Raw genomic sequence first — 24,337 nt, forward strand, 5'->3', positions numbered from 1 at the left:
TGATCCTTAAGCCCGAGACCGCTTCGAAACAGTGAAGAGCAATGAGGAGGTGATCGATATTCTCATCCGAGGCATAAGAGTAATGTATCATCTGTGTTATCCACCCAAAAACCTTCCACTAAACCCATAGACTCCCCTTGATCTAATATCCTCCCAAGAGCCTCCATCACCACTACAAATAAGGAGATAGCGGATTGCCTTGTCTCAATCCTCTAGAAGATGAAAAATATCCATTTGGCTCGTTTACTAGGACCGAGAATTTTGCCAATCGAATACATACTTTCACCCATTTCCACCATTTGTTGCTAATCAAGAAACTTTCAATCCATATGATCATATGCTTTACTATTATGCTTAAATGAAACTAAATCTGAACAATGTATTTACGCATCATACAGGGGTGTTGCCTGTTCAATGATATATTATACTTATGCTTGTTCTTTTACCACCACTACCACCTTTTCTTTCATCCTTTTTTAAGTGAGAATATATTATTTTTGTAGTATTTTCTTCACAGTTTTGATTTCTTTGGTATTTTGTAATTAGGTTCTCGAGTTTATATACTTTATGAGAAAATATCCAAATTTATTTGTGAATTGATGCTGCTAAGTAACGCAATCCCTTGCTATCATCCTAGGGAACCCTCAAACTAGATGAAACAATTGGCTATTTTGTGCAGTGATTCTGTTAAGTAAAATAATCCCTTATGTCATCCAAGAGAACCCTCTAAATGAGTGAAACACTCTACTATTCCAATATTATCCATAACCCATGGATAATACAAATAAGATACTTGATGCAGGACACGTCATTTAATGCTAACATGCAATGTGGAGATTATGAAAGAGTCCATAAAGTAATTCAATTAACAAAAGATGTTAACCTACCAAGTAATTAGGAGTAAATATTATAAAATAAAATCTAATTTAACCTAAATCACATGCTCGCATTCTAAGAAATCATATAAATGAATTAAAACTGGGACCAATGGAAAGATAGAGCTTCCAATTTAGCATAGGCACGTTCCACGCTCAAGGAGCAGATTTGTAGGTTTTATGATTAGGGTTAGGAAGGGGAAAATCTGAAATTTGGAAAATTATGGTTCATGGGAATTGGGGATTTTGGAATTAGGATTTTTAGAAATTGGAGAAATTAGGAAATTGAAGATCTAGAGTTTATAAGGTTGTAATGGAAGGGAAAAGAGGAAAACGAGAAGAAGAGAATACCTTTCGAAGAGGAGAGAAGAAGGATGTAAGATGAAAAATACCTTTTGAAGAAGAGGAAGAGGAAGAATGTACCTTGAAATCCACCACCAAACAAGCTTCTACCCTTCCACAATTTAATTGGAAGGGAGGGTTATTTATTTATTTATTTTTAAATAAATAAACTCTAGAAAATAAGGAGGAAAATTCCTTCACACAAGAGAGCTCCACTCTTCTTTTTTTTTTCTTCTCAATAACACTACTGAGGTTGGAACTCCACCCCTGTGCTTTTATAATTAAAAATTCGAAATTAAATCCAACATAATTACAACTATGCCACTGACTTAAGTGACCCATTATCCAAAATAAGAAAACTAAAACATATATTATCAATCTTAACCATCAAATAACTCCTAAAAATAACAAAAAAATATATAAAGAAAACAAGATCAGAGTCCAAGGGGCCCAAATGTAAAAGATCCGGTGGCTCGGTGGCTTAATCGGCAAGATCCAACGGTCGGATCGACACAAAATAGAAGTCCTATGCCTAAAATAGTCTCCTAAGTAGCCCACATGCATCATCCCAAGGTGGGGTCTTCCTGATGCACGTCCAATGCATCTGGGGTCTTCAAAATGGCCCGGTGGGCCCCATCTGGAACTCATCACCCATCTACAAAGAAAGTTGCGCTAATGTGAGTGGTTGTCTTTGTCTTTGGTACATCTGAGTAGGTGCTCTGATGTCCCCATCAATACTCACACAAATTTCCTCGAGTAGATCACTCTAGGCAATTTTGAAGATAATAACAGGAGGATGTCTATTGGGAAGTGGAGCTATGAGGTTGGGACCAATGTTCGAAGTATTGCTATCGCTACAAGTTTCGCTAGCTGAGGACATGGAAACAATATCGATATCATTGATGATATTGCCGATAACCAAAAATGTGGGGAAACATGGGGAAACGGTGAGATTTTTCAATGAAACTTAAGAGATGCTAAAATACACATATTTGCATATTTAGGAATATTTTTAAAAAAAAGAATGTAGACACAATAAGTTTCCATTTAATGGGGACCTAAAAGCATGTGTTGTCGAAAGAAATCAATCCAACCACCTAACATTTCATCCAAACATCCATCGATATTTCAGAATATTGACAACACATGATATTTCATCAAGAAATTGTCGACAAATAGAAAGAAAACGAAAGATTATGGTCTCGATGTCGCCCATGTTGCAATAACGATAATATTACGATGTTATCAATATTATCATCGATAAATTGAACAATCTATACAACCATGCGCCCATTAAAAAATTAGAAGGGAAATTTTTTTTAGTGATATTGATACATTGGCGATATTATCAAAGTATTGCTGACACACTGGCAATACAATCGACACCTGAAATTTGCATGGTAAAAAATATTGGCGATATCAATACATTGGCAATACAAGCGACACTTGAAATTTACACACTTAAAAATATTGGCGATATCAATATATTGGTAATACTTGGCGATACATCGCCAATACATCGGAATCACTCCCAGTGTTATTGGTATCGCCGGGCTGGAAATAGAGATAATATTAGGGATATTTCGATCATATTGGAGATACTTTGAACTATGGTTGGGACCTAACAACAGGTCTTTTATTATTTGTCCATGGGTGGCAAAGTATTGCAAAACGGTTATGTAACGATACCAGTGGTAACCGTTACGCATTACGGGGTCGTAAAACAGTCCTATAGCGGTCCGTTATAGGGTTGAAATAGTTTTTTTAGCTGTTATGGTCGTTATAGGGGCTGTAACAGCCACTACATGTATCATAACTGTAATGGCGGTGGCTGTTAAGGCCACCATTACTGTTATGGAATACCTCGATGAATAGTATAAAACAGCTTCTTCATTCAAGAATCAAGAACACCCTCTAGAGAACCTATGGGAGGGGTTACTCTTGCTGTTGAAGTTCACCTAAGCACCCTTTAGAGAACCTACAGGAGGGGTTCCTCCTTTGCTGTTGAAGTTCACCTAAGCACTTTGAATGGGCTCTTTGGTCCTCTAATCCATGTCCTATGGTTATCTCAGTGAAACATGAATGCTACCTAGAGACTATTGTAATTCCAAGAATTCCTTCAGAGCTTCTAGTCTCCCAACCTATCTTGGTGTCTGCTAAAGGGATTCCATGCTCTATCAATCTAATCCACCACCCGAAAAATTTATCAACCTTGGTGTTAACATTATCGACCAAACTGAGAGCTTGGAGGACCAACCTATCTCAGCATCAACAGGTGGGCATCTGTGATCAGTACACTCCACCATCCTCATATTTTAATCCACCCCTAACCTGAACACATCCCAAAAAAGTGGAACAAAAATACATTTATTTGGAAACAAGATGGCACTCAAATGGAATATGATTAGGTACCAATTGATGCTCTAAAGTCACCTTGAATTGCCACAAGCCTGACATCTCACTTCAAGCGCAGCAAAGTATGCAAGCAGGAAAAAAAAAGGGATAAACATATGGAGTTTGACTCCAAGAAACTAGAGCCTCACCTATAGTGTGTGTATCCCCCCCCCCCCCCCCAGCTGTACAGTTCACAAAAAGCCATATGGTGCTATATGAAGTCCACAATCTTTGTATGGTTTCTATATAGGGGTAAATGTGGTTCTCTAACCATCCGGTTAATTTTTCTTAGACCCAACAGGTCAATCCAACCATCGAATAAAGCATCCAATTTGATTTGTGGTCCCACATTCCAAGTTGGGCCACTAATAATGGTTGGATTTGCTTCAGGCTGTAGTAGGGGGTACACTGTGGACCCCATCTATTGGATAGTATGGTTCTGACTCATGCACTTTTAACACCAAATACTCATCTTGAAGGATATGTTACTGACTCCTTGTTGGCCTGTTGATGCAGGACCGATGCATGAACTAAATAACATGTGAGATCAAATAACCAAATTAAGATATTTAACAAAAAAACACAAACGTTTCTATATTCATCGCAAATATCATGAAAATCAAAAGAAAATCATGCATAATCTTGACCTAAGCTACCAACATCGTAACACAAGATCATTAAATTTTTTTTTTTTTTTTTAAAACTAGGATCTAATGGATGTAGGGACATTCAATTATCATAGGGTATAGTCTATTTTAAAATAAGAAACTGAATACAACTTAGGGTGAAAATTAGGGTTTGAGTAATTTGGGAAAGTACGAAAATTGAGAATTTTAAGTTTAAGGTTAAGGGTTTCAGGGATGGAAGAAAGGGATTTTTGATATAATGATGGTGGGAAACCAAAAGGGGCGGGTGGGATTTACACGTGTGGCGTGGGAGGATGGGTTTAGGTCAGCTAAGCTTTGGATTGTGGATGGGTATGGGAGAAGATGAAAATCTCTGATGGGGAGAATGAAGAACCCAAAGAAAATACTTGGATGAGGAAGAAAAGATAAGATGGTATGGGGATAAATGGAGACCTCGCACCTCCGTTGATGAAGATTAGCCTCGCACCAATCTTCCTTCCAAAACCCATGAAAATATCTTCAAATCCCATGAAGATGGGAGAAGAAAGCAAGAGCTTTTCTCTTCTCTCTCTCTCTCTCTTATTATTTTTTTTTTTTTAAAAATAAAATAAAAATCATGAAATTCAATGATGGAGAGGTCACACGCCCTCCTCCTTTTATAGATCTAAGAAGTTTCAAAAATTACAAAAATCCTTGTCTTGTGAAACTTTAACGAAAATAGCCCTAGTCTAAATAAAATCAACTAAAACACTCATAATGTATCCAAATATAAAATAATAAAAAATTAAATCCTAAAATATGATAAAGTCTAAAAATGATGTGGACGATCAATGATCAATGGCCCGATCATGTGATCCATGCAATCCAATGGCTCGATCGTCACGTCTCTTCGATCCAACGGTCTGAATCACTCCATAAAGCAACCCATGTGTATCTTCCTAGTGTGGGGTCTTCTAGAGGCTCACAGATGCACATGAGGTCTTCAGCACATTCACGGGTACTTGCTTAGCCACAGGGAAATTGGCGCGGCCCGCTTCCTTCTCTGAATACGTGACTTGATGTCCTCATTACTTGTCCCCAGATTTGGACTACCTGCGAAGTTGATTATATAACAACCACCTCCAATCACATAAAACCACTGTATGTCACCTTCCAAGATGAAAATTCTTGCCCCTTTTAATTATCTAGTTTTTACCGTGGAATAATGACATGGGATCTTTCTCATTCGACAGGGTTTGGGCGAACTGCCAGAACCATGGGTTTGCTCCCTACAGGTGTGGGTTCGACTCCCCTCCCCATGCATTTCCCAATGCGCGTGGTTGTGGGTGATTGCCTGCATCCGCATGGAATAGTCTTGCCTAAAAAGGGGTGGGGACACCTTGTATTGTCAAAAAAAAAAAAATGATGATAATAATGACATGGGATCTTTCTCAATTTGAAATCCACAATCATTTCTTTTCGAGCATGGAATCTGGTATCGATTTGCAACCAATTCATTGCTGGACGACAATCTCCGAGTAATCTCATCCCGAGTTCAATTTTCAGCTCCTGTCAAATTACTTTTTTGGTTTCTTCATTTGTGAGGGGCAATGCCATTTCTGTTACCCCTTCTTGTCTGAGTTCTTGAGTTGGAATCTGCAGTTTCCATTTCCTAAGGATTCCATGTTGGTTTTCCTTGCCTACATTTTAGGTTTCTTCCATCCAAACACCACCTTAGCAGAATTCTTGAATGAGCAAGAGGGGAAGGATTCATTAACAGCTTTAGGGTAGGCAATTCAAACTTACACATATCCCGTTTACACTTTGCATATTTTCTGCGATGCAAATCTAACCCAGGTGGCCATTTTGAGAAGATGCTATGACTTTTTGAAGCAGTATCTGGACAGAAACTGAACCTCCAAAAGTGTATTGCTGGGAGTTACAGTGCTGTTTTTTGAGATTGCCGGCTTGTAGGGTAACTTGTGGGGTGAGGTAGGTTTGGAAGGTTGTACTTTAGTAGCAAGAAGATGGTGTTCCCTGTTCAGTAATGTCTGCACTCTCTCTCTCTCTCTCTCTCTCTCTCGCATAATTGTTGGAGTGCTTATTCATCCATTGCTTGTTGTCCTTGTTGCTCTGGTAGAGAGTTTTCAACCTTTTAAGTTTATGGTTGCTGATGCCAGAGTTGGTTAGGGCATTCTTTGAAGGATGTTCTGGTAGGAGGCAGGCCCTTCATGGAAATTAGCATTGTTAACGGTTTTGTGAGCAATATTGAAGGAGCACAAGTCCTTCATGCAGATGATTGACTTGCATGCTTTAATGCCTCATCCCTTGGCCCCATTGTCACTCGTCCCCCCCACCCCGGATATGTACGTCACTATTGCTAGCTATCTTTGTTTCTTCAGATAGTTTTAGATGTATTCCCATGAAGTCTACAATTGGTTCAGTTGAACATGATGCTCCAAATTTGTGAACTATAGGGTATTTTATTTAATGGATTTTTTTGGATGCTTATTACAAAAAGGGACCTTATGAAGCAGTGTTCTGGGTCTTACTCTCACTAGTCATTTGTCCATCTCGTATCAGTTTTTACTTTACAAATAACCTCAAATGGTTTCTTTTTTTGCAGTTTGTCAGAAAATGCATATGTTCTTGTGGCAGAGGTATTGAAGAAATTGGTAGCTATTGCTCCAACGCATTGCCATCTCTTTATCACTGAGCTTGCAGATTCTGTGCAAAACTTGTCTAGATCTGCAATGAATGAATTGCATGGATATGGGGTGGTAGATAAAACGCTCTTCAGCACTTCTGCTGATGGGACTGCTATCTTGAGAGTACTGCAGGCATTAAGCTCCCTTGTTGCTTCACTGCTTGAGAAAGAAAAGGATCCTCAACTTCTCTCTGAAAAAGATTACAATGATGCTCTTTCTCAAGTATGGGAAATAAATGCAGGTTTGGAGCCCTTGTGGCTAGAGTTGAGTGCATGCATTAGCAAGATAGAGAGCTGCGCAGATTCTTCATCTGATTTGTCTACTATGTCTGGGAGCTTTGCATCAGCAAGCACTAGTGCAATGCCTCCACTTCCAGCGGGCACACAAAATATTCTTCCATACATTGAGTCTTTCTTTGTGACCTGTGAGAAGTTGCGTCCTGGGCAGTCAGGTGCAGGTCATGACTTTGGCATTGCCACAGTTTCTGATGTTGAAGAGGCCACAACTCCTGGTGCACAAAAAACTCCAGGGTCCCAAGCGAAAGTTGATGAAAAGCACATTGCTTTTGTTAAGTTCTCAGAAAAGCACAGAAAGTTGTTAAATGCTTTCATTCGGCAAAACCCGGGTTTGCTTGAGAAGTCTCTCTCTCTGATGCTGAAAGTTCCACGTTTCATTGATTTTGACAACAAACGCGCTTATTTCCGCTCAAAAATAAAACATCAACATGATCATCATCACAGTCCTCTGAGAATTTCAGTGCGAAGAGCCTACATTCTTGAAGACTCGTATAACCAATTGCGGATGCGTTTGACTCAAGATCTGAAAGGGCGGTTGTCTGTTCATTTCCAAGGGGAAGAAGGTATTGATGCTGGTGGGCTCACAAGGGAGTGGTATCAGCTGTTGTCCAGGGTGATTTTTGACAAGGGTGCTTTGCTGTTTACAACGGTGGGCAATGAATCAACATTTCAGCCGAATCCCAACTCCGTTTACCAAACAGAACATCTCTCCTACTTCAAGTTTGTTGGGCGAGTGGTGGGTGCCTTTTCTGCTGTTCATGTTGTGATTTAATCCTAGATGATATCTAAATCTTATATGTTCCTTCTCTTCCAGGTTGGGAAGGCTCTATTTGATGGGCAGCTTCTGGATGTCCATTTCACTCGATCTTTCTATAAGCACATTCTTGGGGTTAAGGTTACCTATCATGACATTGAGGCAATAGACCCCGATTTCTTTAAAAACTTGAAGTGGATGCTTGAGGTATGAATCATCCATTATATGAGTAGTTCTGCTTTGGCAACCACTATCCACACCCCCTCCTTTATGTTGCACACACCCTTGTTCTCGTTTCTCACTTTTGGTGGAATTAGTATATTTAGTATGAAATTTCTATTACTATGTCACCAAAAGCAGAAAAAAGGTGCACAAATCAGAAGGGGGTGTAAATATGAATTGCCTTCTTTTCCTCGCCTTTCCTATTTGGCGATCTCTACATTTGATTTTTGGTATTGTTCCCATCACTTACCAACTCATCATTAATCAATTGTTGATCTACTTCTACAGCACGATATAAATGATATGTTAGACCTTACGTTCAGCATGGATGCGGATGAGGAGAAGCTGATATTGTATGAAAGGACAGAGGTACTGGCCATCACTTCTCCCTACCTCTCCCTTCATAAAATTGTCTGTACATGTCCTTGTTTTAACTTAATTGGTCATGCAATGCAGGTCACTGACTATGAGCTAATACCCGGCGGTCGAAACACTAGAGTTACTGAGGAGAATAAACATGAGTATGTTGATCTCGTTGCTGAACATCGGCTTACAACTGCTATCCGTCCTCAAATAAATGCATTCATGGAAGGTTTCAGCGAGTTGATTCCTCGGGACTTGATATCCATCTTTAATGATAAGGAACTGGAATTATTGATTAGTGGGCTTCCTGACATCGATTGTGAGTTCCCATAATGTTGTGCACTTGTTAAAAATCCTTGTGTGTGAAATTATGCCATTTCTAGACTTTTATGACATCATGCATATTTCAATGTTTGACCACCTTGCAGTGGATGATATGAGGGCTAACACAGAGTATTCTGGCTACACTGCTGCATCTCCTGTTATCCAATGGTTTTGGGAGGTGGTCCAAGGTTTCAGCAAGGAGGATAAAGCTCGTCTCTTGCAGTTCGTCACTGGCACATCAAAGGTAACTTATTCTGCACTAAATCTCTCTCCAGTTTCTGTGAACATGGATAGTTGTGTTGGTGGAAATTTTTTTGGCTGAACTATGCTTATGGAGCCTTTACAAGTTTATGTTATATGACTGGGCATAAATATGGATTAAGAAATGATGTATTTTAAGAAGGAAGTTTGATGTATTTTAAGAAGGGAGTTGGTATCGTCCACACCCATCATTTTTCCATTGTGAGAATTGAAATATTATGCTTTTGTACTATTTCAATTCCCAAATGGAAAAATTGACTGTATGCTAGTGACAAAGGTGGGTGTAAATTGTGGCTGCTCCCCTTTTGAAATGATTGCCTGGTAGCTTCATCTGTCAAACATACTTCCTTAACATGGGTTTTATAAGAAAGTTTCAGAATATACTTGTACTATACTGCATTCGGCTCTACAAGAAAGAGGCATTCAACTATCAGGCCTATCTTTCTCTCACTTTTGACGTGTTAAAAACTGAATCAGCAAATTGAACGAACAATGCAACCAGCACCGTAAACTGCAGTTAATTTGAATGGAAAAATGAAAAAAAACCAATGCATTCAGTTTAGATAGAGAAGTTGCAACTGTTTGAAAAATTGCAAGGACTCCCTGCTAATGAAGATTTCAGTTTGAAAATGCTTTTACCTGGTGTATGCTGATGTGTTCTCTCGGAAATTTCACAGGTACCTTTGGAAGGTTTCAGCGCACTTCAAGGAATTTCGGGCTCACAGAGATTTCAGATTCACAAAGCCTATGGCAGCCCGGATCACTTGCCTTCAGCTCATACTTGGTATGCCTTACAAATACAAGTCATCTTTCTTTAGTCATATCATCAGTCCATCTGTTTCTTTTGTTATTTGCTAATGATTCAATTATTGATCTTTGAGGCTTGTTGCTGTGGCTGTTAGTATTGTTTGTCAACTGTTTTCTTTTCTTTTCCTTCTTTTTTACCCCCTTGCATTTTCCTTGTTTATTCAGTCAACGGATCATCGGGTATGCCTACTTTATACGAAGGAAAAGTCCATTTATTGCATAGACCTCAGTTTATTCATGTGGCACCCATGTTTGGGGTCCAAGCAATTCATCTGCCAGGCCATGTTATGGATACTCCATATCACAATATCACACCAGTTGGATGATTCTAGCCACCAGTTGGACCATTGACTAGTTAGGGAAGATCCATAACCAACAGTTGACATTCGATGGACTCAAATTATTCCAGTTGGTGGCTAAGTATTGTCCGGGCCTCGTATTTTTGGCATACGAGCCATCCACCACAGCAGTGCCAAACGGATGAATGTTGTTTCTGCACATCCACAGATAAAAGAGAGATTGGCAACAGATTTTTAAGTGTTTAGCACCGGATGCCTTCCCTTGCATTATATCTCATCTGTTAAAATATTTACTTTGAAGAAAAATGCATCATATACTCATATCATAATAGGGCCCATGAATCTTGTGTTTGCCCATTTTTCTTTTTGGATCCCCCTTTTTCACCCTGTCGCCAGAGACCCATCATCAATTTCAGTTAGCGTGTGCCACATGTATCCCTTGAACCCATGATTCATGCATTTCCAGCTATGTTTTATTAATTGTTTATCTGTTTGACAATTGCAGCTTCAACCAGTTAGATCTACCAGAGTATCCTTCCAAACAGCAACTGCAGGAGAGATTGATTCTGGCCATCCACGAAGCAAATGAAGGATTTGGTTTCGGTTGAGAAAAGGGGGGAAGGTGGGGACCAACAGTTTCTGCTCTCCTTTCGTTGTGTAGATAATATTATTTTTAAGTGTTTGAAAGAGAATCAAAAAGAGAAATTGGAAAAGGGAAATATGGGATTAAGTAGATATGTTTTATTTTCTGTACAGTGTTTTTCCCCCTCTTTATGCAAATATATACTTTGGGCAATTTTGTATTTACCAATCTCTCATCTCTCCTTTCATCTCGTCTGATCAGCTCTCTTCCCAGTGTCTTTTCTCCTTGAATAGAGACGGTTGCTCCCTCTGCTTACATTTTCACATGCAGTGGGCCAGGTTTCCATTGGGGCCAGCATGAGCCTTGCCGGTTTGTTTATCTGGCCTGATATCCAGGCCTGGGGTATCACACCATCTGCCCTAAAATCCTAGCCTGGGTCAGCTGGTGAAAGTGTGATGATGGACAGCTGAACTGCTGTTGATACTTTGATGGATTGATTGGAGGAAATTTTTGTTTGGTCGTCCATCTACATGGTCAAAATGTTCACACCTTAGAAAGGCTCGTTTATGGTGGGAACGGCCAATGATGGTGACGACTGTGATCCATAAGCAAGCTTTTATGGTCTTCGGGCATTCAAGGTTCTCTTTAGTGGCCCACAATATTCCTTCACCATCCATGGGCAGTCCAATTCAGAAAATGATTTTCCTGAAAAAATAACCATTTTTGAATTGGGACTCTCAGCTACACGGTATTCGAGGCTGAGTTACACTCAAATCTGGATTGAAAGTCCACTGATGGAATGAATCATAGCCATAAAATGGATGTTTGCCAAGAAAAATCATGTCTATCAATCTGGACCATAATGATCCGGATCTCCTATGTTCCTACAAAAACAAAACACGAGGCATCCATGAAAATGTGATAACCATGAAGAAGCAAAAAAACAGAAGAACGCTCAACCCCTCCTCTTGTCTAGTCACTCTGACGAGACAAGAACAGTCGAAATCAATTTTCAAATGGAGGCTTGTGAGGGTTATAAGTGGGATTTTTTGTCAAACGCGAGAAGCGCTCTAACTCTAACAAGCAAGGGGTGGTTCAGAACAAAAATTAAAGAAAGGGGTCGGTCTGGAAAGCTCAAGCGAGGTTTTTTTTTTTTTTTTTTTGGTGGGTCATAATCCCAAAAATAAAACACTATCGGGATGTACTCTAGGTGTCACTGGATGGTGGAGATGTGCACGCATGGATATACTCTTGACCATCCATCATACACGGCACATTTGCAAAACTGCCAATGGGACCTAGCTAGAATTTGAACTTGTCACATAATCGAAACCTTCCAATCGTTCTCCATGAAATGGATATGTAAAAAAGAAAATGATGTCCATGACCCCAATAGTTCCAACTGTCAGACCAGTGCACAATTTGGATGATCTTGATCAGCTATGCATGACCCACCATATCTAAACTAGATTAGATGAATGGATGGGATTGATACATCATAATTGCAAGAGAATATCGCATAGTATATCACATAACTATTAGAAATTACATGATAGCAGTTAGCTTCAATGTATACACAACTCATCAAAAATTCATTGAGGTGTAATCAAAGAAAGAAAAAGACTATCTTAACCACCCTCTTGTCTTCTCTCTCTCCTTGATTCCACCAACCTGATGCTGTCTATTGATTTTATTACGCGAAAAGAGCTTTTGAGTTGTTGTTGTAGGAGCAGCTGCCTTCGATGTTTTTGTAATCCTCCCCATTGCTTTTGTCGAATCAATATGCCTTAGCCTTTTCAACTCGCTTGGCAAGTCCTTCTCTATGAAAGATGATGTGTAACTCATGTCATTGTTCTCCGACTTACCAACAGCTCCACTTCTTCTTTCTCTCTTCCTTCTAATTTGATGATCCGAGTTGGGTCCACTTAGCGTAATGGGCCCTTGATTCATCCGGTTGAACGAGTTCGAGCTTCTCAATATATTAAGATTGCTTTTATTGCTCGTAGACTCACTGAGTCCCTTTCCTTCATTAGGAGTGGCTCTTGACTTATCAGCGGAGTCTAGTATCATAGACTCTGACTGTCGTTCTTGTTCTCTAAGTTTGTTATTGAGCTCCTTAACCTGTATCAAAAGAGTGCACAAAAAGCAATATCAGTAACTTCACTTTCAGAATCCAGGTCAAAAACCATGATCACCTATGGGTAAAGATGAACGGTTTAGATAGAATGAACTCCATATCGTCTACGTTGATTAATTTCATGTAAGGTCCACAATTACCGAAGAAAAGTGTTAAGCACTCTTTCCTGGCTATACCAATGTCCAGTCTCTACTTTACAGGATTTAGGATTATGAGGGATTTGAATTCTAGATTGCTTTAAAGAAATAATAAATGAAGCAGAAGAACAATCAAGGAGTGTAGCAATGCAACAAAGCAAGCAATGTACAGAAAAATGGTAGACAAGCTTGGGTTAACTGATGGCAAGAAATATGAGTAAAGAGGAAAGAACTGCACACTACTATTTGAAAGAGAAAATGATCGGAGCTCTTAGACCTCTAAAACTACTTCATAAATTATTATTTTTTAATCAAAACAACAAAAGGCCTTAATTAGAGATATGAGTGGAGAAGGGAAGAACATTAAAGCTCCTCGATTAGAGAAAAAGATCAGGGCTCTCTGATCCTCACCCTACTCTAAAACCTTCTCACAAGGGAATGGATGGAAGCTAAGGAAATATCCTATGGGGAAGAAGAAGCCTCACACACTCAAGCCTTACTCACTAGATGTGTAAGGCTTGTTGTGGAAATGAGAGGAGGAATGCCCTTTAATATTGAGGATAATAACATTTTGGTTATTTTGAGATAGGTGAGGGTCAAAATAGAACATATCTTGCTTGGTTGCTCTGATTGTCTCTTAGATGTGGGGCGCACCTTCTCATTGGATGGTTGGGGGTGGTTAAAGTTGTAGGGCTCGTATTTAGATGAGCTTTAGGCGTGAATTGATGGAGAGGGGGATAGTTGGGAGCATTGTTCAAACTACCCCAATATTTAGGTGAGCTTTAGGGGCGCACCTTCTCATTGGACGGTTGGATGGTTGGTTGAATGGATAGATGGGATGGTTGGACTGATTTCTTATGACAACACATGCTTTTAGGCCCCCATTAACTTGAAACTTATTATGTATGCATTATTTTTTGCAATTCTTTGATTCCTAAATATGCAAATGTGTATTTTAGCATCTCCTAAAGTTTCACTAAAAAAATCTCCTAAAGTTTCACTAAAAAATTCAACTGTTTCCCCAATGTTTTTCTGTATTTCCGGTCACCAGCGATATCAGTATTGTTTTCATACCCTAGCTAGTGATACCGATACTTCAAACATTGGTTGGGGACTGGGTGAAGGACAAAATAGCATGTCTTGCTTTGATTGGTTCTTGGATACCCTCGAACATGTGACACTCTCATTAGATCTTGAAGTAAGTTTTTATGATAATTTTGGAGACCTTTACAAGTAAATGTATGTAGGAGCCACATGTCATTTTATCGTAAGGAGATACAAAAAGATAAAAGAGACTTGTTGCATAAAAAAAAAAAACAGACAATGACACATAGCACAAAAAGAGAAATGGTGGGTGACACATGGCGTGGGTAAAAAAGTCAAGATTTTGGGGCTTTTTTGCTCATGTTAGGGACATATATAACCTAATCTAATGGTTATAATTCTTTGAAAGAAGTGGCCCTCCTGATTGGTCCAATCGGTTAATCCATTGTCAAGTGGGGTGGGGTATCTATAGTTTGCAATTCTTCTCAAAATGAAGCCTTAGCCAACGAGAAGATAAGTTCAAATGGGTGCAACAACCTTTTGTTCAAGGACAGAAGACTTCGAGTGTTGTTGTCGCTCTTTAAGCTCATTTTCCAACTCCTCAACCTGGGTAGAATGTAGAGCAGAAGTTAGTTACAGCCTCTGTCTTTCTTTGTAACATACTATTGAGTTTTGATACTTGATCAGGTGGAGGCCATGTTTTCAGTAATTCAGACCGTTAATCTTATGGGGCCCCACACTGTGGGATGGAGGATCCTCCAAAGTCCTTGACTGATAGTTCCTAGAAAAACCCAGTCTTTGGCCTTTTCAAAATGGTTGCTGGTATTTTTCCTTCACTGTGTGTTTGTGAGGCCACTGATCAAAGGGTTATTTGGATCTTCCAATTTGGAGAGACCAAAGGACTAGATCCAAACTGTTAATTTGATGGGCCCCCACACTGCTGATGAAGGATGCTCCACAGTCATTGACTAGAAGTAACTAGCCAATATAATCTTTTGCCCTTTTTTTCAAGACTGCTGATGAAGGATGCTCCAAAGTCATTGACTAGAAGTAACTAGCCAATATAATCTTTCGCCCTTTTTTCCAAGACGGTTGTTCTTTTTCCTTAACTGCCTGTTTGTGAGGCCACTGAACAAAGGCCACCATATCAAAGGTCTGGATCAGTGGATGATGGGCCCCACTTGCATGGAATGAAGGCATCAGGATACTATTCTTGATCACTGGGCTATTGACCCACATTTTTTTTCTGACAGTAGGATGAATAAAGAGTTTGCAAACCTTAAGCTGTAGTGCCATAGATGCCGCACGCTGTTGTTCTTTCAGTCGGATTTCAAGCTCCTCCACCTTTTTAAAGCATGCATAACACAAGTTAGTTGTTGAAAATCAATGTTCTTCAATCTGAATATGAGCAAATCCATATTGTTTTCAGCAGTTTTTTCCCCATTCAAACCAACCTTTTGTTCAAGTGCCATGCACATTTCTTCCCTCCCTTTCAATTTCTCCGAGAGTTGCCACAGTTGCCTCTCCGATTGGGTTTGTAGTGACTCCGTCTTTGATTGAATCTGGCCTTCAAGTTCTTTGACCTTCAAAACTCAAAAATATCATAAATATCTAAGCAGCTTTAACAGCTTTGGATTGACATAGTAATTAGTAGTGGTGCGGTGGTTTATGCTGCGTTGAGAAAGTATACAATGTTAGTTGAGCGAAATGGTGGGGCCACCTTTCAATGATCGAAATTGCTTTATCTGGTGGACCCCATCAATGGTGAGTCATGATCCAAATAATTTCAGTACCCCAACATCATCATAGCTGTTGAATGCAGACCATTGGCCGACCTGTCCATTTGCAGTTCACCATTCGCATCATGCAGGAAGGGATTCTTGGGGAATGGCCTATCTGTGATTGAGCCACTAGACAAACAAATTGGACCACTGGTAGTTGGACCCCACCCATATTAGCTGCTGGAATGAATTAAAAGCACCATCTGGTTCAGTTGAGGATCACATGCTACCTTCACTACATACAAATACAACCTACCTTGTCCTGCTGGTTTCTAATAATCTGATCATTGCTTCTGAGTTTGTTTTCAATGGTCTGACGGTTCTCTTCCAGATTCCGTAGAGACTCATCTTTACATCTCAATTCTTGCCTTGCTTTGTCGAGCTTCAGGTGAAATCCGATCAGGAAAAAGATCAGTTTTTAATCTAAATCATACGTAACATACATACTAGCAATTGAGATGCGACAATCAAACTGCATTACTTCGATCTGCTTTAGAGCCTACCATCAGTTTCATCTTTTGAAGCTCGCCAGTGTCGATCTGCTTCTTTGCAGGACCTAGCTCAACCCCTCGAACTCGAGCTGCAAAATTCAACGAACTCAGCGTCTCACCCAAGTCATTATCTGAAGGGCTTATTTGCACGAACATCAGCGTCTTTGAGTCACCCCCTTCATTTCAAGAAAAAGGAAGTCTAAGAATCGAATGGAAGAAAATTGCAGTTTGATGTAAAATAAAAATAAAAAAATGTATTGATATTAGATAGAACAAATAGTTAGATTAAATTGAGTTTTGCTAAGTCCAAAATTCCCTTTCCCACCATATCACATGCATACACTGAACATGGAAATTTGGCCTTTCTTTTGCAGTCCATGTTTCCGTACATGTGGCCCACCTGATTAGTGGACTCACTTATTTTTTAGGCCAGATCATCTACATGCAATGGCCCCTTGATGGGTCACCTCTCAAAATAACACTAAATGGATAGAAAGAGATGAGATGAATATCAATCAAGAAAAAGATACCTAATGAATCTTGAAGTAAATGTGTCAACTTGGAATTCCTGGAAATACCCACAAGAATCAAATTAGAAAAATCAAAGATTGGGCTGAATTGTTCTCATGGGTCCCAGTAACTAGAATCAAACCTATATGGAATGTGACTGCTTTTAGATGCCAGGGCTGATATGACATCTCCAAGGGCTGAGAGCGATCTGTTGATGTTCTGAGCTTCCTTGAGCCGCTCCCCTTGTGCATCCGTCTTTGCAAGCCGCTCGCTGCCTGCCAAGTCCACAAGCCAAAGCTTGCTCTTCGTGCATTCTCCATTCATCAGATTCTTGGATTTTACCATTATGCAAAGCATGCTGAGTAAACAAATGCGAGAAGAATAAAACTCCGAAATGAATTGAACAGTAGGATTCACAAAAATATCACTCTCCTCATACCTACCAACATGAAGGATCTTATTGTTCATCAGTTGGGGTCCCAGTCCCACCATGTCAAGGCCCAAACACCAGGCTACCCCCAATCGTCGGTTGGGCCATACCTGTATGCAAATTGGACCATTCTTTTATTTATTTTTATTGGTATACATGAATTGGAACATTGTGGCCCACCTGATGACCTGACATGCCTATTTTTCGGCTGAAGGACAGTGATCCCAACCTCATGAGCAATGCAACATTGGTGAATAGCCATTATTCTCAGAATAGAATGCTAGAAGGGCACACCAACCAGTGAGATCGGCTACTATGCTCATTGACATTATTAGATCCAACGGCCCTGGCGTTGCTTCCTGCCTGCAACACATCCCAGACCTCCTTTATGTTGTTAACTTTGGCCTCAACAATTCCCGGCACGTGATGAGATCCTTCAGCTGCTTGTCTTATTTCCAATCTAAAATACAGTCATAAACCACGTTAAAACTGAAAAAAAAAAAAGAAGAAAAAAAAAAGAAGAAGAAGAAGAGAGAGATTGCCGACATCTATTTCTTAACAGAAAGGTTGCAACAGTAGGATCAAATCCTACTCAGGTCTGAATCATTCATTGGGTGGGCCCCAACAGTGTTTTTTTAGAAAGGTACCCCACCAGTGTATTTACAATGAACCTTACATGAAAATAGGCTGATCCAGTCATCAAGTGGGCCACACATGTACATTGTATGTGAATTTGTTCATGGGCGACTCCACTGATGACTAACCATCCTGAGTTCGGATCCACACGGCACTTTGGTGGGGCCTACCTAATGAATGGTACGGATCTTACACAAACGTGCCATGTTGCTAGAGTAGGGAATGTGGCCAGAAAATACTAAAGATTCAGATGCGAGCCGTACTTCTTTGATGAAGGAGATGTGGCTAGCAAGTCTCTGATCTGCTCGTTATATACTTCAAGTACGCTAACAGATATGTTATAGGCAAAAGTCTCCTGCCTTTCCTTTGAAAATTTGAAAAGCTCCTCTAAAGTCCGATAATTGACTCCCCTGTTGTGCTCATTGCCCTCCATCGTGAAGGTTTTTCCGGTCCCCGTCTGCCCATATGCAAAGATGCAAACGTTGTATCCATCTAGGACTGAAACCACCATAGGAGAAGCATCCGCAAACACATCGACTGTTCACAGTAAAATAAATTCCAATTCAATACCATTGGTCCATCATAGTAGAAGACTCTCATGCATCATTGGTCCACCATATGCATAATTTGGATCACCCACAAGGTGGGCCCCAGATGTTGCTTGACCAGAAACTGTATTTCCTTTTATATCTGTCAACTTAATCATGTTATATAACTATACTTTGTATCGATCACAGATTGATGGTATCCACATACCTTGATTGTCCTTTGGAGTATAAACACGGTCGAATTTGAAGGTTTTCTTTGAAGACCCGCCTGTCAATAGCCCAAGTTCGCCGTCCTTGGCAGCATTGAAGTCCACTATAGTTGCACAGCCAGATGTGACCTCCGCCTTGCTTAATGGGCGGCACCTACAAAACACCCTTATATTCCCTGAAATATAAGTATAAGGTCAGATCACTCCGATTCTTGTGTTAAACAGCATAATACACATAAAGAATGCATACCCTTTATTTCCTGAACTTGATTATGGAGCTTCTTCCTCTTCGCAAGCTCTTCTCCATACTTGGCTTTAAGGTCTTCGCACTGTGCAACTACAAGGTGATACACACCATGTTATATGATGAATGATGCCAAGTCATCTGTATTGTACATGTTGCACTAATTCATGGTCATCATTACAGTCGACTTGGTCAATGGCCCACAGGACCATGGCAGGTAAAAGGGAAAATTCACTCAAACCTGATCAATGATCCACATTCGACTAGCAACCCAAAGAGTTGGATGAATAAATTTCGTATGACAAATGCTAATATGATGCAAGGACTTCATGGAGATACATGAAGTGTGCACCAAAACATCTCTATGGTACATGTCACATTAGCACCTGATCATCATGACATTTGATTTGGTTAAGGCCCACATCCCATGGCGGGAAAAGGGGACAATTTACTCAAACGTGATTAGCAATCCACACTTGACTTTGAATTATTTATCCTATTGCTGCAATGTTTTTAGCCTTCAGTTGGGATGCATACTTCATAGAGCTTCCATGAGGCATGCATCATAATAGCATTTCGTATCTGATATTGGTTACAGATCAGTGAATTCAAACTTACCTAATGCTTGGACTGCAAATGCCATTTTATTCAATTCGGGAATCGAATCGGCGCAGTTGTGTGCTTCCTTAGATAGTTGGCCATGCTCATGTTTCATCGCCTAAGAAGAATATCAATAAAGAAATACAATAAGAAACTACATTTCCAAACTAATCAAATAACGGATTTGTAGGAATATTACCTTTATTTTTCCTTCTAAATCATTTACTGATGCCACCCAAAACTTCTTATCGTGTTTATATCTATCAGAAACATCCCTTAATAGTGCTGCTTGTTTATCCATATCTCGATCTAAAATGAATAAAATCAGAGGTGCAATGTCCTTTAGAGAAAGAGCCTGTGCTAACTACTGCTAAGGAATCCGCAAAAGAATTGTCATCGCACAGAAACATCAACATGGCACACACGAGCAAGATCCAGGAAGCCCACGAATCAGATGGGGCAGCCCAAAAATAGGCCGGTCTTCACATTGGGTGGACCACACCACACTGTACATTGAATATGGACCCCTTTGTAATTTTTATTAACTGCCCATTTTTCTTATATACGTGTGGACCTGCCTAATGAGTAGAGCAGCCTCATTTTTGGGCTAGATTTCATGGTGGACCCACATGCTCCATGAATCACCTTGGCTACGATTTCTTACCGAGCAATTCAGCTCGAAAGAACTTATTGTCAAGTTCCATTTTGAGCTTCTCTAATTGATCATTTGTGGCTGCCAGAGACATCCAAGCTTCGTAGCACTCGTCGTTTTTAAGTTGGCATTGACTTGTCAGCTCCTGTATCTTCTTCTCATACTTGACGATATCTTTTGCAGTTCTAGCCCTATTCTGCAAACCATAAGGCAAAATAAACATAGTGTACTTCTATCGGGATGTTTTAAAGTTCAAATTTGAATCATAAATTTCTGACCCAAGTCGGAGAAACTTCCATCTTGGTAGAGCAGTTGTTACAAACGCGATACTCAGGCTTCACCAAGGCTGCTGAAATTCAAGTAGCAAGACAACTCAAAATAAAAATCTGCGACTGGTAGATCGATGAAGGAATTTGGATGATGAATTGAATTGAATTGTAACATTGTCATTTAATAAAAACATGGGCTCATTTGGATGTACCCCAATTCACAAGTGGTTTGAACATTTTGACGGAATGGATGGTTTTTCATTAGAAAGAGAAGACCATGCTAGGTGTGGGATAGTTTCTTTTTCTTTCTTTCTTTTTTTCTGATTTTCGTTTTATATTGAATTGGATCATAGTAATTTGGTTATGAGAGAGAGAGAGAGAGAGAGAGAGAGAGAGAGAGAGAGAGAGAGAGAGAGAGAGGACTTGATGGCTTTGATGCATTTCTGATGCAAATTCCACAAACGACAGCGCTTCCGCGAATCGCCTTAAACCTTATAACCATTGCCCCATTGTCTACGATGGGAACCCTGACATCGACCAGCTGCAAAGGCTTATTGGCTCCAACGACAGAATATATATCGAGTTCAGACACAACCTGCAGCTTCTCACATGGAGACATTTCAGAGATTTGCTTATGATTCATAAGGTACACAGAAACATATCTATTGTACAGGTGATCAGGACCATTCATATGATGGCCACCAAGCAGATAAGCCATGTCTGTAAAGTCAAGTGATCGGGCTACAGTAGCCATCCAATCAGTTGCCTAGAAAGGTAATAATTAAGTCATAAGATGGGCGATGGTCCACATTCACAGCGGCAGAACTTACTGCAAGTGGATGGTCAGAGTTGTCACAACCATTTCTAGCCTAGAGCGCATCCATGTGGTGGCCCACCAGACCAATGTTCCTGATTACCGATACCATACAATTTGCCACAGAGAACTTAGATGAAACTTGTTTCATAGTAGCATTGCTATGCAGTGATTACAGAAGATTGTCTCTTGCCTTCTCCTCCTGCACAAAGACGTTAAAGACTCTCATTCCTTTCGGCCCGTTCGTGTTCACGATCTCTGCGAAATGCAAATCGACGAGATAATCCCCAGGAAGAAGATCATCAAACTGGTAATAGAAATCTCCATAACGTGCGGATTGATAAACCAATGGGTAATCGCCACCATTGATTATACTCTCATCTGTTCTTATTATATCCCCTCCTTGAAAACAAAAATCACCCTTGAGATTCAATCTGGAATCTAATCCCTTAATAGCCCCACCTCCAGCATTCACAAACAGCACACAATCCCCTGCTAAACAAACGCAAAATCCCAAAATCTCAGAGGAAATAGAAAATACAAAATACTAAAAAATCAAATTCTAATAGTATTTGGAGGGGGGGTGGGGAGGACTGCCCAAGAGCTAAAAGAACCCAAGCAAGAAAAATCAACAAAATTTCGATATCCGAAGACCCAATGAAAGTGGCCCACGAGCGGACAGTTGTAAAAGGAACTACACATCCAATGCTCCATATGCAATGGATATATCCACCAATTGGATGGCTGGGATTGTTAGATGAAGGAGATTGCTTGACCATCACTCATCCAAGGTGGGGCCCAGAAGACAAATGAACTGAATCACTAAATGCTAGGCTGCCTGTAACTAATGCTGGTCCTAATGAAAATGCCCATAACTTGAGCCAAGGATAGCATAATACCTTAAATTTCAAACAGTAAGACCCAACAATGCTCTGGAATTCTCTACAACATCCATTTTACATAGTGTGCAAAACCAGTCTATGGGGCCCACGATGTTGTATATGCAAACCCACACCGTCTATCAGGTTCTATTGTCAATGTTAAGCCATAAGACCAAAAATCAGCTAGACCCACTACTCAGATGGGTACAAAACATGGAACAACAGCGATGGGATGCCAACCATAGGTCTGTGTGTGGAGCCACCATGGTGTGTATCTTTCATCAAACCCGTCAATCAGGTGTACCTCACCAGGATGAAGAGAAGATTAAAAAAAGATCAGCCCGTTAAAAGAAAAAAAAACTCAGGTGGGCCACACCGTGTGAACTTAGCGGTTCTGGGAGCAATTTTACAAGTTTCCAACGTTGTGGCCCATATGAGTTCTTAATCAGGCTTATCTTCTGCATTTACAGTCCAAATAATAGTCTAACCTGATGGACTGAGTGAATTTTACATACTACAACAAGGTAGACTCCACAGTTTGAGTGTTTTATGTACTGCATAAAACAGGTGTTGTAGATTATTCCGGTTCCCCCAATAATCTGAATGGACGGACAGAGGCAGGAAACCTCATGATCTGAAGATTCCAACCCACATGAACAGAGAACAGAAGAAAAAAACAAACACCACAAGATCAACAAAAGTCAGATTCAAATCAATGCATTTCAAGAAAACAAATCCCTATTCCAAGAAAGAAAATAGAAAAACCCCAACACTTAAAAACCCAATTCGAGTTACTGCATTTTTTAACAGTTTTCCCAAAATCAGACCAGAGAGAACTGAAAAAAAAATCCAAGATCTTGAAAACCCATTTCATATTAACACGGAAAAAAGATAAAGATAATGAAAGAAACACAAACCCCTGAAATTCATTTGATTAAACCCGGTAGGAACTAGCCTCGAACCAGAAAGACATTGCGGCGAATCGACAGAAACTCCATAATCACCACCACCACCGATGCGAACACCTGAAAACGCATCTTTTTTGTGAGAAGGCGATGAGAAATTCTGCAAATCTTTCTCCCAATCGCAGATCCTGGGAAAACAAGAATCATGGTTCTCTTCCATGAGATCGACGGTTTCTCTTTTGATATCGTCGGAAATTTCGAGATCTTTGCACGCAAGAGCTTTTTTCTGGCAAGATTTCTGTGCTTTGGAGGAAATGAAATTTTCTCTCTTTTGCTCTCCGCTCTTTCGAATTTCGAATTTACATGACCGTTTGAATCCGCCGACCATTACATTCTATGATGTTTTGCAGTCGGAGTCGTCTAATGACGAAAGTACCCTTGGAATTTTAAAAGTAAATCGATACGGTAGAGCCGTGTCTATCGTAATACGATACAGACATCCTTTTCACAGTCCACGTGGCAGGGTAAACTATAGAAACGGGACCTTTCATTTAGTGGACCCCACCATGGATGGCTGACGATGAACAGTTCAGATAAAACGGTTGTTTGTACACATTCAATTAGTCATCTTAGAATGGACGGTAGAGATGGCTCTACCATTTTGCGATAGATATGCTCGATCAGATCGTCTTCCATACTGGCAAGTGCACGTGCCAATACACACACGTGCTAAACGGGAGCGGATTGCTGTGTGGCTCCACAGAGATTTCCGTGACAAATCCACTCCGTTCATCTGTTTTGAAAGACCATAATAGTGCAGGATTATAAAAATCGGGCCCATCCAAAACTCAGGTGGGCAACACCAATAAAATAGTGGACCGTTGAAACCTTCCTGGAGCTGACCATTATGTTTATATGCCATCCAAACCGTTCATAGAATTATTACCACTCAGATAAACTGTAGGAACAAATATCGTCCTGATGCAAAACTTCTGTCACCGCCAACCGTTCAATCTGTTTCGTGTGGTATGGCCCACATGAGCCTTGGATCTGCCTTATTTTTAAAATATTGTCTATTAGGATCTTTTAAAACATATGGACGGAGTGGATTTTTCACGAATATCTCTATGGGTCCCACACAGCCCCGGCCACAGATATATCTCTGTGCCCGGGGTCACAGGCAATCCGCTCCCGATCTAAACTGTATATCTGATGG

At 40.1% G+C, this 24,337-nt stretch overlaps 2 protein-coding genes across 4 annotated transcripts in view; one reads left to right on the forward strand and one right to left on the reverse strand.

Moving 5' to 3' along the window:
• LOC131228975 (E3 ubiquitin-protein ligase UPL2-like) overlaps window positions 1-11,046 on the forward strand; it is a 29,502-nt gene extending 18,456 nt beyond the window's left edge. For both annotated transcript variants that reach the window (XM_058224819.1, XM_058224820.1), the window contains exons 11-17: window positions 6,843-7,956; window positions 8,035-8,181; window positions 8,485-8,565; window positions 8,653-8,878; window positions 8,988-9,127; window positions 9,822-9,928; window positions 10,756-11,046. In XM_058224819.1, the coding sequence (XP_058080802.1) occupies window positions 6,843-7,956; window positions 8,035-8,181; window positions 8,485-8,565; window positions 8,653-8,878; window positions 8,988-9,127; window positions 9,822-9,928; window positions 10,756-10,858 (1,918 nt within the window). In that variant the 3' untranslated portion in view covers window positions 10,859-11,046. The remainder of the gene's footprint in view (window positions 1-6,842; window positions 7,957-8,034; window positions 8,182-8,484; window positions 8,566-8,652; window positions 8,879-8,987; window positions 9,128-9,821; window positions 9,929-10,755) is intronic.
• Window positions 11,047-12,335: 1,289 nt separating this feature from the next.
• Window positions 12,336-23,617, reverse strand: LOC131229247 (kinesin-like protein KIN-14R). 2 transcript variants are annotated; one of them, XM_058225149.1, is made up of 19 exons: window positions 23,134-23,617; window positions 21,529-21,830; window positions 20,945-21,116; window positions 20,531-20,598; window positions 20,265-20,448; window positions 19,800-19,909; window positions 19,619-19,718; window positions 19,007-19,093; window positions 18,756-18,932; window positions 18,263-18,536; window positions 17,662-17,823; window positions 17,076-17,291; window positions 16,954-16,991; window positions 16,436-16,599; window positions 16,189-16,314; window positions 15,606-15,734; window positions 15,430-15,495; window positions 14,689-14,757; window positions 12,336-12,954 (listed from the first exon to the last, which is right to left on the reverse strand). In XM_058225149.1, the coding sequence occupies exons 1-19, from the start codon at window positions 23,507-23,509 to the stop codon at window positions 12,457-12,459; spliced, it is 3,318 nt and encodes a 1,105-aa protein (XP_058081132.1). In that variant the 5' UTR covers window positions 23,510-23,617; the 3' UTR covers window positions 12,336-12,456. The 2 variants fall into 2 exon arrangements, with proteins under 2 accessions (XP_058081132.1, XP_058081131.1); XM_058225148.1 differs by having other exon boundaries at window positions 20,531-20,601.
• Window positions 23,618-24,337: the final 720 nt, after the last annotated feature.

Source organism: Magnolia sinica, chromosome 16 (assembly GCF_029962835.1).
Source record: "Magnolia sinica isolate HGM2019 chromosome 16, MsV1, whole genome shotgun sequence".
Lineage (NCBI taxonomy): Eukaryota > Viridiplantae > Streptophyta > Magnoliopsida > Magnoliales > Magnoliaceae > Magnolia > Magnolia sinica.